Source organism: Muntiacus reevesi, chromosome 20, assembly GCF_963930625.1.
Source record: "Muntiacus reevesi chromosome 20, mMunRee1.1, whole genome shotgun sequence".
NCBI classification, from domain to species: Eukaryota; Metazoa; Chordata; class Mammalia; order Artiodactyla; family Cervidae; genus Muntiacus; species Muntiacus reevesi.
Genome location: NC_089268.1, coordinates 18,085,732 through 18,099,828, shown reverse-complemented (window position 1 = coordinate 18,099,828; position 14,097 = coordinate 18,085,732). Strand labels below are relative to the sequence as shown.

Here is a 14,097-nt window from a genome sequence, read left to right as displayed (position 1 = left end):
AGTTTTCAGAGTTTGAAGGGAAGCAAAACCAGAAAAAGATAAACAGCTTTTAATACAAAAGAATATACCTCTTTAGAAACTAGCCTAACTACCCTGGTATAACAGAACTGATTAAATGATGGAAAATATAGGACATTTTGAGTATTCAAATTAACCAAGGTAGCTACTGTTTCTACAGGCACAAAGCAAAAAACAGAAGTACTATACTAAATTAAACATCCATTAAACTACCACATAACATGGGAACTAGAATATATCCTAAAAAGGACAGGTACTAAAGGAAGCATATGATATTGCTCATATTCTCTGAAATGCTATCTATCTTTTCACAGCCAGGGGGATTCCCTGGCTGTCCAGTGGCTAGGACTTGTGCTCTCATTGCTGAGGTTTGATCCCTGGTTGGGGACTAAAATCCCATAAGCCTCAAGTTGCGGCTAAAAACAAACAAAACAACAACCAAAAAAACTGGTTAACTATACCAGTTAATTCTAGATTTTATTTTGTATACAGAGGTTTCCAAAAAGAAAATTAAATGGGCAGCTGGTGAGGAGCGTTCTATACTATATCATATAAATATGACATCCATGAAATAAGAAAGAAATATGGAAACATTAAAACAACACACAAACATAGCTTTTTAACTGAGTTGACAATACTTCCATTTAAGCATATTCAAAACAAAATAACTAACTTGAAGCCCCCAAAGAAAGAACATTAATGGTAACCAAAAAAATAACCAAATACAAAAGAACAGCAGATGTCAGAACCTCTGCTGGGATCTCATGCATTCTACACCTTTCTAAGAGTTTCCAATTAAGAGGAGCTTCTTGGTCCAAATTGTAACTATCCAAATTACTCTTTTAAACATGTGCCCAGAATGAAAAAAATGCAAACAGAAAGATATTTAGATCAGTGAGCAAAAAAGGAAAAAAGTAAACGTTTCCATTTTGAAATGTATCTATTTATACATACCTGCATACATTTGAGTAATTCCAAAAAGGCATCAAATCCTTCCAGGAACTTCTGCCTCAGACCATCTGACCATTCAGTTGGTTTGCTAATTAACACATACCTGAACAACATAAAAACAGCAATGAGTATATGAATAAACAGTGACCTTTTATAAGTTGCAACTTGTTTAATAACTGAACAAAAACTTACTTGAGATCTAAAATAAGACTCTGAACCCTCCTAAACTTAAAGGCTTGTAAAGCAGTATATCGTTCAAACTGAAATCTGCCCTGGACATCTCGATGTCTCAAATGATCCATGAAAGTCTTAATGATAATGGTCATCAGGTTTTCTTCTGTGATAAGCATCCGAGCCTAAGACAAAGTATATCAGAGTACAGGGTAATAAAAAACTATTTACCAGAAAGCTTAAAAAAAAAAAAAAGTCACCAACACTGGTTAGCTCTTTCAGTTTAGACCTTTTTCAATACAACTATATAATATCATAATATCATAAATGCATTATTGTGTATTTCTAAATAACAATTACTTACTCCAATTGCCACGTGTATGAAGCAACAATTATATCACGGAGAAAGATGCCAGAATGTAAGGAGACAGATCCAAGGCTCATTATTCAAAGACAATTCAGGGTGGGGGATCTGAACCAGGCTGCAAATTTTCCTTAACTGAGACTTTTAGACACCTATAATGGTATGGTATAATTATTCTAGGATCCACAGGCTTATATCACAGATTCTGTAGAACTCAGTATGAAATATGAAACCATATTTCTTTTAAACTTAGTTGAGATTTAATTTTTGTTTCTTTCTATGTATAGATATACATATCCATGTATTTTTGAATAAGCAAATACACTTAAATGATGCAAAAAAGAAGTAAAAAGGTAAGTCTCTTAGCTCCCAAAGTTCCCCTTTCAAAGGCAATGTTTGTTAGCCATTTTCTTACATATACTTCCAGAGGTGGTGTGTGTATAACATATACATGTATGCATACATACACATATATATACACATTTATAGTATACATGAATAAGTGTTATTAAGTAGATATAAGTATGGCTATGTAAAATGATCTCTGCCCCCTGCCTCCTGCCCAAAGGATAGCATATTACAAACACTGTTCTGCACTTGGTTTTTCACCTGATATATTTTGGAGATTATCCCATACCAGTTAACATAAATTCTCTCATTCTTTTTAACTATCACTATTCTCTTCTATCAAACTTTACTAGCCAGGCCCTTTACTGGTGAGCATTTAGGTTTTTCCCAATCTTATGCTATTTATCACAAAAGATACTGTAACAATTATCTACTGTGTACAGCTGCAAGGAGATTCATAATTTCCTGGAAGTGAATTACTGGGTTAAGGTAATATACATTATAAATTTTGACTGTTATCACCAAACTCCAAATTGTCTCCTGAAAGAAGACAAAGATGTCAAAGAAGAAAAGATGCCTAATATAGAGGTTAAGTGGTAAAGTCATCAGATAAGGAGAAAATCTATTAATGTATAGTTAAACATCCCTTTGAAAAACTGTTAAATCACCATCTTATTGCCAGGACTTAGGCTCCAAGAAGCTCAAAGTCAATAGGATTAATGTATGTTAATTCTCCTAGACAGTAAAGACTACAGTTCAAGTTTGAAGGAGGGGAGGAATTGACAAGTAAAATGATTTTCCTTCTTGTTTGCTGTATTAGTCAATTTTGAGACAATTAAATGAGTATATGCAATTTCACTGACTTAAGAAAAACTTCTAGTCTCAGGGGACAAGCTTTTACTATTTTGCCATCAAGCACATTGTTTGCTTTCAGTTTTTACTTTTTGTTTTGCTTTTAGGTACTTTATCAGATTAAAGAAATTCTTTTATTCCTATTTCATTTGCAATGAAGTTTTATTAATTTGTTTTAAAACATGAATTCAGGATAAGCATCTGATATGATAAATTTTCCTCCTTTTTGTCTGTTAATAAGCTCTTTTATGCAAGCTGATTTTGTTTTCAAATGGTATACTACTCTTGCCTTAAAGATATAAAACAAACTTGGTTATGATACATTATCCTTTTCCCATATTGCTTGATTCTATCTGCAATTCAATCTGAGTTTTGGTAATAAGATTACAGAGGACATCATTAAATTGTCAAGTATATTCTCTTTCTGTTTTCTAGAAAAAGTTACGTAAGACAGGTATTATTTTTTTCTTAAATATTTGGAAGAATTTCCCAGTGTAGCCTTTGGGCCTGGGGACTTCCTTGCGAGCAGATTTTTATATTAATTAAAATGTCTATTTCTTGTTTCTCTTGTAATAACTGGTATTTTTTCTTAGGGATCTGTTCATCTCATCTAGATTTCCAATTATATTAACTGGATCCTACTATTGGCTATTTTCTATTTGAAATATGTAAGATTTGTAGCTTTTGCAATCCTTTTTAAATTAAAATTTTTTCTATTTTTCTTATTAGACTTTCTAGAGATCTATCTCCCACCAGTTTTGCTTTTCTTATCCTCAAAGAAAAATTTTTTGTACAATTTGTTTTGTTAATTTGTGTTCTTTACTATTTCCCTTTTTCTACTTTCTTTAGATAAAAGACAGAAGTAGTTGTACTACAATGGCCTTCAAGATCTGGCATTATCCACCCCCATCACACCCCATCCCCAAACTCAATGACCTCACAGGTCATTCTCCTTCTCAGTCACTCTAGCAACACTGGCCTGATTTGGGTTTTTTCTTCTAAAATATCAAGTGCACATTCACCTCAGAACTTTGCACTTGCTATCTTTCTCTGCTGAGGAGACTCTTCCACCAGCTAGGCACACCACTTACTCCCTCATGTCTCTGTTCAAACACCACCTCTCAGAGAGGTTTTTTGGAAAAACCCTGTATAAAATATGACCCTTTCACTGCCACTCTCTAACCTTTAATCTGCTTTCCTACTTTATAGCACTTCTCAACGACCTTTGATTTGTAAGCAGTATTACATACATGTATCTCCTCCTAGTTAAGATTATAAATTCCATGGGAACAAGGTCTTTTGTCTTTTTTGTTTACTGCTCTACTTATCTCCAGAGTCTCAAACAATGCCTAGTTAATAAAAATTCTAAATAAATATGCTCTGAATTACAAATACATGCTTCTAGCTAAAGGAGTCAGGTAAGAAGCAAACATAAATAATCAAAATATTAGAAAAAACCAAAAATTATTTGCAGATTACTAGAAATTCTAAGGAATTAACACAAAATATTAAAGAAAATGTTAATAGGAAAACCAGATAGATACAAGATGGATATATAAAAATCAGTAGTTCTTAATATATTAGCCATAATGAGATTAAAATTGTGAGTAATTTATAATAGTGTCAAAAATATAAAACAAAACACTTTTAGGACAAATTATGTTCCTAGATGGGGATATTCAATACTGCAAAAATATCAGTTCTTCCCAAATTGTCTATAAATATTTTTTCAGTCAAAAACTCTAACGTGTTTTTGAAACTGACAAATTTATTTTTGTTTGTTGTTCTTTAGTCATCAAGTCATGTCTGACTCTTTTAAGGCCCATGGGCTGCAGCCCACCAGGTTCTTCTGTCCATAGGATTTTCCAGGCAAGAATACTGGAGTGGGTTACCATTTCCTTCTCCAGGGGATATGCCCAACCCAGGGACTGAGCTCGCATCTCCTGCACTGCCAAGAGGATTCTTTACCACTGAGCCAGTAGGTTTTCAATCAAAAACCCTAATGTGTTTGTTTTTTGGTTATTTATTTATTTATTTATTTATTTTTGAAATTGACAAAATGACTTAAGTCCTTTAAAAAAAAAAGGTCTAAAATAATTAAGAAAATAATTTTTTCCCTTTTTTTCAGTTCAGTTCTTATTTATTTACTTGCATCAGGTTTTTCAGTTGTAGCACATGGGATCTTTAGTTGCTGCATGTGGGATCTAGTTCCCTGAGCAGAGATTGAACTCGGGCACCCTGCAAGGGAGGGGGACACAAAAGTCTTTGCAACTGAACCACAGGCAAGTCCCAAGAAATTTCTTGGCAAGAATAATAAAAGGAGATCTAGAGCTCTATAAAATACTAAAATGGAATATTAAGCTAAAATTATTAGAACTGAGTACTGGCATGGAAATGGACAAAAGGATCAATGGAGAAGAAATGCAGATTTGATTACACATGGGATCGTCTCAGAGGCTTCTCAAACTCATCGCTGACTAAACTAAAAGCAACGCTTTCCCTCTTCACAAGTTCTACTCATTCTCCAAAACTTCCTATGCAAGTGGCAGAGAAATCTACTTGGTTACAACCAGAAACCCAGGAATCACCTTTACATTTTCCCCTCAAACCGAATAACCAATGACTCACCAAACCCAATATCCCTGAAACCCAAAGTGTGGTTGTTTAGCAGATTTCACTACTTACATCTCTCTCACAACTTCTATACCCTCTGCCACAATCCCTAACAGGCTCCCACAACCACTACTACCACAGCAAATTTGTTCTCCAAATTACAAAAAAGTTCCATCTTTTAAAAATCACAAATGCGATGATGCAAGTGACACTTCAAACTCTTCAATGCCTTCCAATGCTCTTAAGATGAAAATCAAAATCCTTAATTTGGACCAAAATATCTCATTAGTGGGTAAATAGACTTCAGATAGCTTCAACTGTGCTAGAATACACCCTTGAATATAAAAGTATCTGAGGATAAAACAGTCATTAAAAAAAGAAGCTGGAACAGACACCTTATTAATAAAATAAGTGTAGAATACTCATAGCTCCATACAGTTAGGCCCTTGCCTATGTTTCTGGTCTCATTTTATTCCATGTTCAAGGATGTTCGACTGCATTTCTTTCCTTCTATTCCTCTTATAGGAACGTCCCTACTTCCGGGTTTTCTCAAGTGCTGGTTCCTCTGAATGGATTTTCCTTCATGAGCCTGCATAAAGCTACACAGAATTCTCTTCCAAACTGTGGGAAAAGGTCAGACCTTTTTACTATTCTCTCAGAACAACCCAATTCTTCAGAGTTTTTACTATAGCTTTAATTAACCATTTATGTGAGTCTTTCCCTCTACAGTAAGTTTCATGAAGGCAAAGACTATGTCTGTTTTTGTTCACCATTTCATTCCCAAAACACAGAACTAAATAAATAATAGGTGCTCAAAGTTGTGCTAAATGAATCAAATATTAATTATTCAATATTACGAAAACATAAGGATGCCTGCTGGAACAACTAGTGAAACTTAGTACAAGATCACGGAATCATCATGATTCAATTGCCTTAGTAATCCCTTGCCTTAGGGTGGAAAAGGAGGCTTCTCAAAAATGTGAGATTATATACAAGAGGCTGTTTCTTCCTTCCTGTCTTTCTTTTTTTGGCCACACTGCGTCCTTTGTGGGATCCTAGTTCCCCAACCAGGGATTGAACCCAGGAGCCGGTAGTGAAAGCACCGAGTTCTGACCACTGGACAGTCTAGGAATTCGCACAAAATGTTGTTTAACTAATGAGTTTAATTAACTTGTCAGTTCAAAACCTCAAGGAAGTACAGATTAAGTTCAAATAACTTTCCCCCTCCAGATTACACATTCAAAGTTATATCTTCTGGTATAGAAGGCATCCAAAGTCGTACCACCCATTAATAAAATATTTTTCTATTCAGAAATATACAGATCTCACTATTATTTAAAGGCTTTACTCCTTCTAGTGGAAAACAAGAAAGTTCTTCTTAGTCTTTTAGTACTTACAAGTGAAGGGACTGTGAAAATCTGAACCGAGAAGTCTGCGATTGAAAACTCTCTGTCGTGGTCATCTGTCACATAATCACTCTGCAAACGCTCATAGTTCTATTAAGAAGGCAAAAAAAGGCAAGGAGTGCCAGCTATCAGTGACAAAGAAGAGGCAAGCACAACTCACCAGAGTAGGTGCGGTGAAGAACTGGACAGACAGAGCAGTCACGGACACTGCTCGCTCGTGATCATCCTCCATAAAATCTCTCTGCAACTGCTGGTAATTCTAAACAACAAGGGGGAGATTCACCTCTAATCCACAATGACCAAATGTTTAAGGGTTATAATGAAAAATCAGTGCTGGAGGAGTCAATAAGATGTGCTATGAGAATAACTGGAATGATTCCTACCAACTACCAATATACTAATCTGTAAACACACTGATTCACTATGCAATCTTCTTGAGCACCATGGCAGTTTATGAGCTCAAACAGGAGTAACAGCTATTAAAATCCTAGGCTGTCATTGTACACAGGTGGAGCTCAATCACAGTAGCTTTACATTGCCTCTGATGAAATCAGACTTTCATTACTTCTGGATGGCTATCACAGTCACCTGGCGGCTCTTTCAAAGTACACATGCTTGGACCCTATTCTTCGTGAATCTGCTTCAGCAAGTTTGAGAATGGAAAACACAAACATGTATATTTTGAAAGAGCTCCTCAAATGATTCTTATGTGTTTCCTTTGTTAATAGTCCCTAACTCAGGTGAATAAAAATAACCAAGCAGTTAGCTTAAGGGAAAAGAACAAAATTCAATGGCATCAACAACCTATAGTTCATGACTTTTAAATCACAACCATATACACATGTTGTTTCAACTAAGATTATCTTTTCCTACACAAAATTTAATAGGAATATCATAATTCAGAATGGCATAGGTTTAAAGTTTCCATTTATCACTTCATGTCATATACACTGCATAGACGGATATTTATATTATCATGGCAGGCTATAAACATGAAAAACCTCACTGCTAGACTTTTATTCTATTGATAAAAGATAAAAAGATACTTTATGAAGTTTGTTAGAATGTAAAAGCAACATAATGACACATTACTATTAGCTACTAATTTTACAAATGCTGGATATAATCATGGACTACAGCTATTCTGTATATAACCTATTTTATTACTCTTCAAAAGTGAGAAACTACTTACCTTTGCAAATCGAACAGCAAACAGTTTCTTGTATTTCAAATCCATAAGTAGACTGCTCATGAACAACTGATGATACACACTCCTAGCACCTTTACAAAAAGAGCAGATATAACATGAAGATATACCAAACAAGCCAAAAATTACATTTCCAAAATTGTCACATGATCAATTGTATTTTTAAGTCTTAAGAGCAAAACTCTACATGTATTCCTTAAAACATGTGAAACCTGTTTCTTTAAAAATCAGTTTTTCTAAGTGTATTCTTCCAACAAAACCTAAAGGTTATTTGAGTCATGGATCCTCAAATCTGTTTTTTTCCCCAAAGAATAAGACAGAATGAACTAATTCTAAAAACCATAAATATATTTATTAAATATTTCCTCAAATGAAAAATAAACTTTAACATCTCAATTACCTATGAAAGTTCCCCTATACCTTACAGTAGTTAAGATACTTACCTTTCCACAATTTGGAATCACTAAGCATCAATCTATCCACTAGAGAAGAGTTTTCACCATCTGGCCCTTCTTGTAAACCAACTTGACATAAAATTCGGCGAAGGCCATCTTAAAACAGGAAGAAAAATAGTCAAGAAATAGTTAACTTCAAATATTAAAATAAAATAACATATTAGTAAAAATGTTCAAATGGACTTACTATAGAGTTTTTACTTGCTTTTTTAAAAGGTCAAATTTATTCAGAAAAAGTAACTATATTAACTATTTTACTAACATTTTCACAAAATGTAGAAAAATTCCAAATCTTGCATTATATACCAACTTTTATTCCAGAATACCAAAATATTTGTTTATCAGAATGGCAATGACCTTTTATGCTTAAACAATTTAAACAACAACCAATCCAAAAGCCACTGAAGTAAACATGGTTTTCTAAGCATCTACGCTAATTAAACCAGGTATTAATAAAATTGTTATATATCCTAAGGTAACAAAAGATAGGTATAATATGAACTTATGCTACCATTTAAAAGAATACATGCTCTGTACTTTAATATATACCAGTCCATTTTATTGTTATTATGCAAAATGTTCTTTATTAAACAAAAATACAAAAATATGTACTTCTGTATACCCACTATATGAGAGGCTTTGGAAGGCAAATTCCTACATATTCTAAATGCTAAACTTAAAAAAAAAAACCTTCAAATATTAATGTAAGCATTAACAAAACTAGAACTTTAATAACTTTCAGTTTTGTATTTTATATTTAAAACCACTGTTTTAAAAAAAAATAAAATAAAATAAAACCACTGTTTTTAGTCATCTACAATCATGCAAAATAATCTGAAACTTCTTTTTTAATTTAAGTATAAAAGCCACCAAATAGAAATTTTTTAGAAGGCTGCAGAGAAAACTTTATATATTTATTAAATAATAGATGATAAGGTCTTTAAATTGTTGATGATAAATTTTCTCAAAGAAAATTTTTAGCAGAAAACTGTTTCCATGATACTATTTATTAATCCTGTAGCACAGTACTTGGCATACAGATAGATACCCAATGGAAAACAGCAAAGTTAAAAAAGGTTAAGAAAACTAACTGGAAAGACATTTAAAAGGCAAGCAAACATATTCTCCTAAATTTCCACACTTCCCGATTTTCACTTGTCAGTTCACAGTTGGCAATACTCTTTCTAATAGCTTTTTTTTTTCTCTAATAGCTTTTTAATACAAATGTTTTAGAAATTTTCTTTATAGCAAACACTGGAATATCATGTATCCAAACCACATCCCTTGCCTGAAGAAATGTAGGACAGATGGCTTAGACGTATTACTAGTTTACTCTTCAGTGTTACACAACAAACTCGTATTTTTGCCATTGGACATGAAGGCTCTTAATTGTTACCACTACTTTTAAAAGATTATCTGAGCTGCAGACTATGGAAAAACAAAAACTCAAATACACAATAACACCAAATTTGCATATTTTCAGGGTTGCAAATTATCGGTAAACACAAACTGTAGAAATCAAAACAAAGATATCCTTTAAACAGTTAACCATTTAGGTTTTATTTACAGTAGCATTTTCCAGCTTGCTTTGTGGAAAAGAATTCCACAGGATGCTCCATTAAAAATAGGTTCTTAAAAAAAATAATAAAAATAAATAAATAAATAAAAATAGGTTCTTTTATCAAGTTGGTAAGACTTAGATTCATTAGCATATTAAAATCATTTACAATTGTTTAATCCACTGTTTCCTTTATCTGAAGATAAATAAATACCTTTTATTTATGTATGAAAATACATAAATGTATGCATATGAAAAAGATCCCATAGATCAAAATTTGGGAAGTATTTTTTTGTGTATATAAAGATATTCTTAGATGGTATTTTAAAACATGAAACTAAAGCGAAAAGAAAAACCAGAACACCTGATTCCATTTGTTATTTTTCCAAAATAGTTTTACTAGGGCGTATGAGCTCATTTTTAAGTCAATTTGCAAAAGGTTTTATGGACCTACCTGAATATCCAATAATACTTCCCAGCCAAGACAAAAGTTTCAAACCAAAATTCTGATGTGCGACAATAGACGAATGCATAACTTGAACTTTGAGTGGCTTTGTTTGTCTACTGGTATTTCTCTTAAAAAGAAATGACAGGATGAAAAAAACCAAAACTTAAAATGGCTATTTTATAGAAAATAAGTCAAATTTTTATTATATATAACTACACTCTCATCATTATAGGTGAGTTATTCATGTATGTGTGTAAGAAAAACACCATTTGGGTTGCTTTATTCAGATTCTGATTTTCTAGAAGGAATCCTAGGATTCTTACAAAAAAGTAAGAAGTTACTTTTAACTGAATTCTTGGTCTTATATCTGAAAATGTGCCCCATCAATTATAAATGATTTAAGTGTTAAACTGACTGTATGTTTTTAAACTAATTTCTTAATGTAATTATACACTAATTTGAATAATTTACTTCACTGCACAAATGTGATGTTATCAGTACTTTAAAAAAAAATTATAGTAAACACACAACACTTTCCAGCTTAGCCATTTTTAAGTGTGCAGTTCTGTGGTGCAAAGTACACACTGGTGTGCAACTGATTTCCAGAACTCTTCATCTTGCAAAACTGAAACTCTGTACCCAAATACGCTGGTACCTCATACAAACAGAACCTTCTTGTGACTAGCTTATTTCACTTAGCATAATGTCTTCAAGGTTCATCTACACAGTAGAGTGTACCAGAATTTTCTTCCTTTTTAAGGCTGAATAAAATTCTACTGTAGGTATATAAATTCTGTTTAACCATTCATCCAGTTAAACAGCTCCTTAAGTGTCTATCAGTGGATGAACTGATAGACACCTTTTGTCAACTGAACAATGCTGTTATGAACATGAGACTCTGCTTTCAATTCTTCTGTGTACATAATCAGAAGCAAAACTGTTGGATCATATGGTAATTCTATTTTTAATTTTTAGAGGAAGCACCATACTGTTTTCCATAGTGGTTGCACCATTTTACATTCCCACCAATAGCATACGAGGGTTCCATTTCCCATATCCTTGACAATACCTGTGATTTTCTGTTATTATTGTTGTTTATAACAACCATCTTAATGCATATGAGGTGCTATCTTATTGTGGTTTTTACTTGCATTCCCCTAATGATTAATAATATTGAGCATGCTTCCATGTTCTTTGCCAATCTGCACACCTTCTTTGGAGAAATGTATTTAAGTCTATCAAAACTTTTCATTTAACATGATTTCCCCCTTTTCCTTTTCTTTTTGAATCATCTTTCTACCCATCTCATCCCATCTCCATAACCCACTTTAGCAGAGTATACCTTTGAATATTTTATCCACCTTATATGTATCATATATGCACACAGTTATAAAGACTTTTATTTGATTTCCAAAAAAAGTGGAATATTACCATACTCTTTTGCATCTTTGTGTTAACAGATTTTTTGGGGGAGGTGAGCTTAATGACTCATCATATTCTGTGGTGTGGATTTCTTTAAACATTCTCTAGAGAAGGGTATTCATATTCTCTGCTTCAATCTTCTATGACCACAATCTTCTAGTACTGAACATCTTTGTACACACACTAACTGGTGCTTATATTTTTATGGGATAAATTTCTAGGAGAGGCAAAATTTTAATATATGCTACTAGATTGTTTTCCAAATACATGGTAGTAATTTATGCATCTCTGCCAGCAAGGTACTTTATCACTCTAATTTCTCCATCTGTTGGGTATGAAATCTCCCTGTCATTTTGCTAATTACTAGTGAGCTTGAGTCTCTTTTTACATATATTTATACCATTGAGATTACCTCTGCGGTGGTTGTCTTTCCATACCCCATGTCCATTTTTCTATTCTGTTGTTTGCTCCCTACTTGATAATCTATGAGTGCTCTGTTTATCATAAACATTAAATGTCTATCCTTTGTGTTAGAAATAATTTTTCTAAATTTACTGACATTTTTAATAATATTCTGCTATGCAAATTTTTTATGTAGCCAAAAAAATGTATTCTTTTTAACTCCCGGGGTTCTAGTCTTGGTTAAGATCTCTTCCTCCCCACTAGAATATTTCTTTGTCCTAGATTTTCCTCATACTAGTATCTATCTCTGAACTTTCTATTCTATATCATGAAAATAGTATTGCTATATCTATGCAGACATTACCAGAGACTTATTTTTTAGGGAAAAACTGAAATAACACTTTTCCTTTTCTTTTTGAACAACAAATTAAAGGGAAAAAATATCATCTCCTTTACCTGGATTCTGTAAAATTACCTGTAAAATTCTATCCTAATTGCTTTATCATTTACACATTATCTTTCTTTTTCCACACACAGACAAAAAATAATCACAGAAGGTAACTTACATGGATCATGTCCTCTTATTCCTAAAAACTTCAGTATATAGTTCCTAAGAATGGGGATGTTCTACCACAGTATTGTTTCTAATGCATTATTAAATTGAGTATGTCCAGATATCAAGATTTTTAAAAATAAGACACAAACTCATAAACAGAAAAATATAGTTTGCTACATTAAAGTTAAAGATTTTGCTCAAGGAGAGGCATCACAAATAAGATATAAAGTTGTATGTCAGGAAAAGATACTGCAACAAAAGATCAGGATTCAGATTATACGTAAAGAACCCCTACAAGTGAGTAAGAAAAAGACAAATAACTTAAAAAAAATGGGTAAGGGTATGAACAAGAAACTTACAGAAAACTTAAATGACCAATACAATAAATATGAAATAAGATACTCAGTAATCAAGGCAGTGCAAATCTAACAGATGCAATACCATACATACACAGCAGGTTGGCAAAAATTTTTTAATTTGACAATATATAGTTCTGACAAAGCAGTAGAGACACTGGAACTGTACTTCACTGCTGGTTGGAATGTATACTGGGTACCACTATTTTGGAGACTACCCTGGCAAAATCTAGTATGACTGAAAATGCTTATAACTTAACAACTCGACAATTCCATTTCTTGGTATATATACTAGAGAAACTTTTTCTTTTATGCAACAAGAGGACCAAAAAAGGTCCATAGCAGGACTGTCATAGAAAAAATTGGAAATATCCAAATTCTTCATCAACAGGAGAATGTAAAATTACAGTATAGTCATCAATGGAATACTTTACAGATACATACATCAAAACAGATAAATCTAGAAACAATACTGACATGAAAAGACAAGTCACCATTGATGGTATAGTCATCAATGGAATACTTTATACCATGCATGTATCAAAACAGATAAATCTAGAAACAATGCTGAAATGAAAAGCCAAGTTACAATATAATACATTCAGTATGAATCTTGTTATATAATGTTTAAAGACCTCCAAATCATTGCATATAATATTGATAGGTATTTAGCAGATAAAGTAAAAGCCATGTATGGAAATGAAAAATTAATTAACAAAAGTAGTTATCTCTAGTGAAAACGGGGAATGGGATTTAGAAGAGATAATACAAGTGCCTCTGTACTATTTTATTTATTTAAAATAAGCATGAAGAAAATAAGATATAATGTAGCACACAGGCATTTACTGTGCTATCTCCGTATTTTATCTATATATTTAAAATATTTTACAATATATAAAATCATACTTTAAACGGATATTTACATAAAGTGCGGTTACAGGGAATAGTTAAAAACAATAAATTCTAACTT

At 32.6% G+C, this 14,097-nt stretch overlaps 1 protein-coding gene across 9 annotated transcripts in view; it reads right to left on the bottom strand.

Annotated features, from left to right (window-relative positions):
- Positions 1 to 14,097, bottom strand: part of UBR2 (ubiquitin protein ligase E3 component n-recognin 2) — a 104,989-nt gene that overhangs the window by 45,918 nt on the left and 44,974 nt on the right. For 6 of the 9 annotated variants that reach the window (XR_010660091.1, XM_065913262.1, XM_065913261.1 and 3 more), the window contains exons 8-13: positions 10,398 to 10,518; positions 8,374 to 8,481; positions 7,916 to 8,004; positions 6,715 to 6,813; positions 1,162 to 1,325; positions 973 to 1,072 (exon numbers count right to left, since the gene is read on the bottom strand). Coding sequence is in view for 8 of the 9 variants with exons in the window: in XM_065913262.1 (XP_065769334.1) it covers positions 973 to 1,072; positions 1,162 to 1,325; positions 6,715 to 6,813; positions 7,916 to 8,004; positions 8,374 to 8,481; positions 10,398 to 10,518 (681 nt within the window). In the remaining variant the exon portion in view is untranslated. Of the gene's footprint in view, positions 1 to 972; positions 1,073 to 1,161; positions 1,326 to 1,509; positions 1,657 to 6,714; positions 6,814 to 6,883; positions 6,983 to 7,915; positions 8,005 to 8,373; positions 8,482 to 10,397; positions 10,519 to 14,097 lie in introns of those variants that run through there. The other 3 variants (XM_065913258.1, XM_065913260.1, XM_065913264.1) reach the window with 3 other exon arrangements.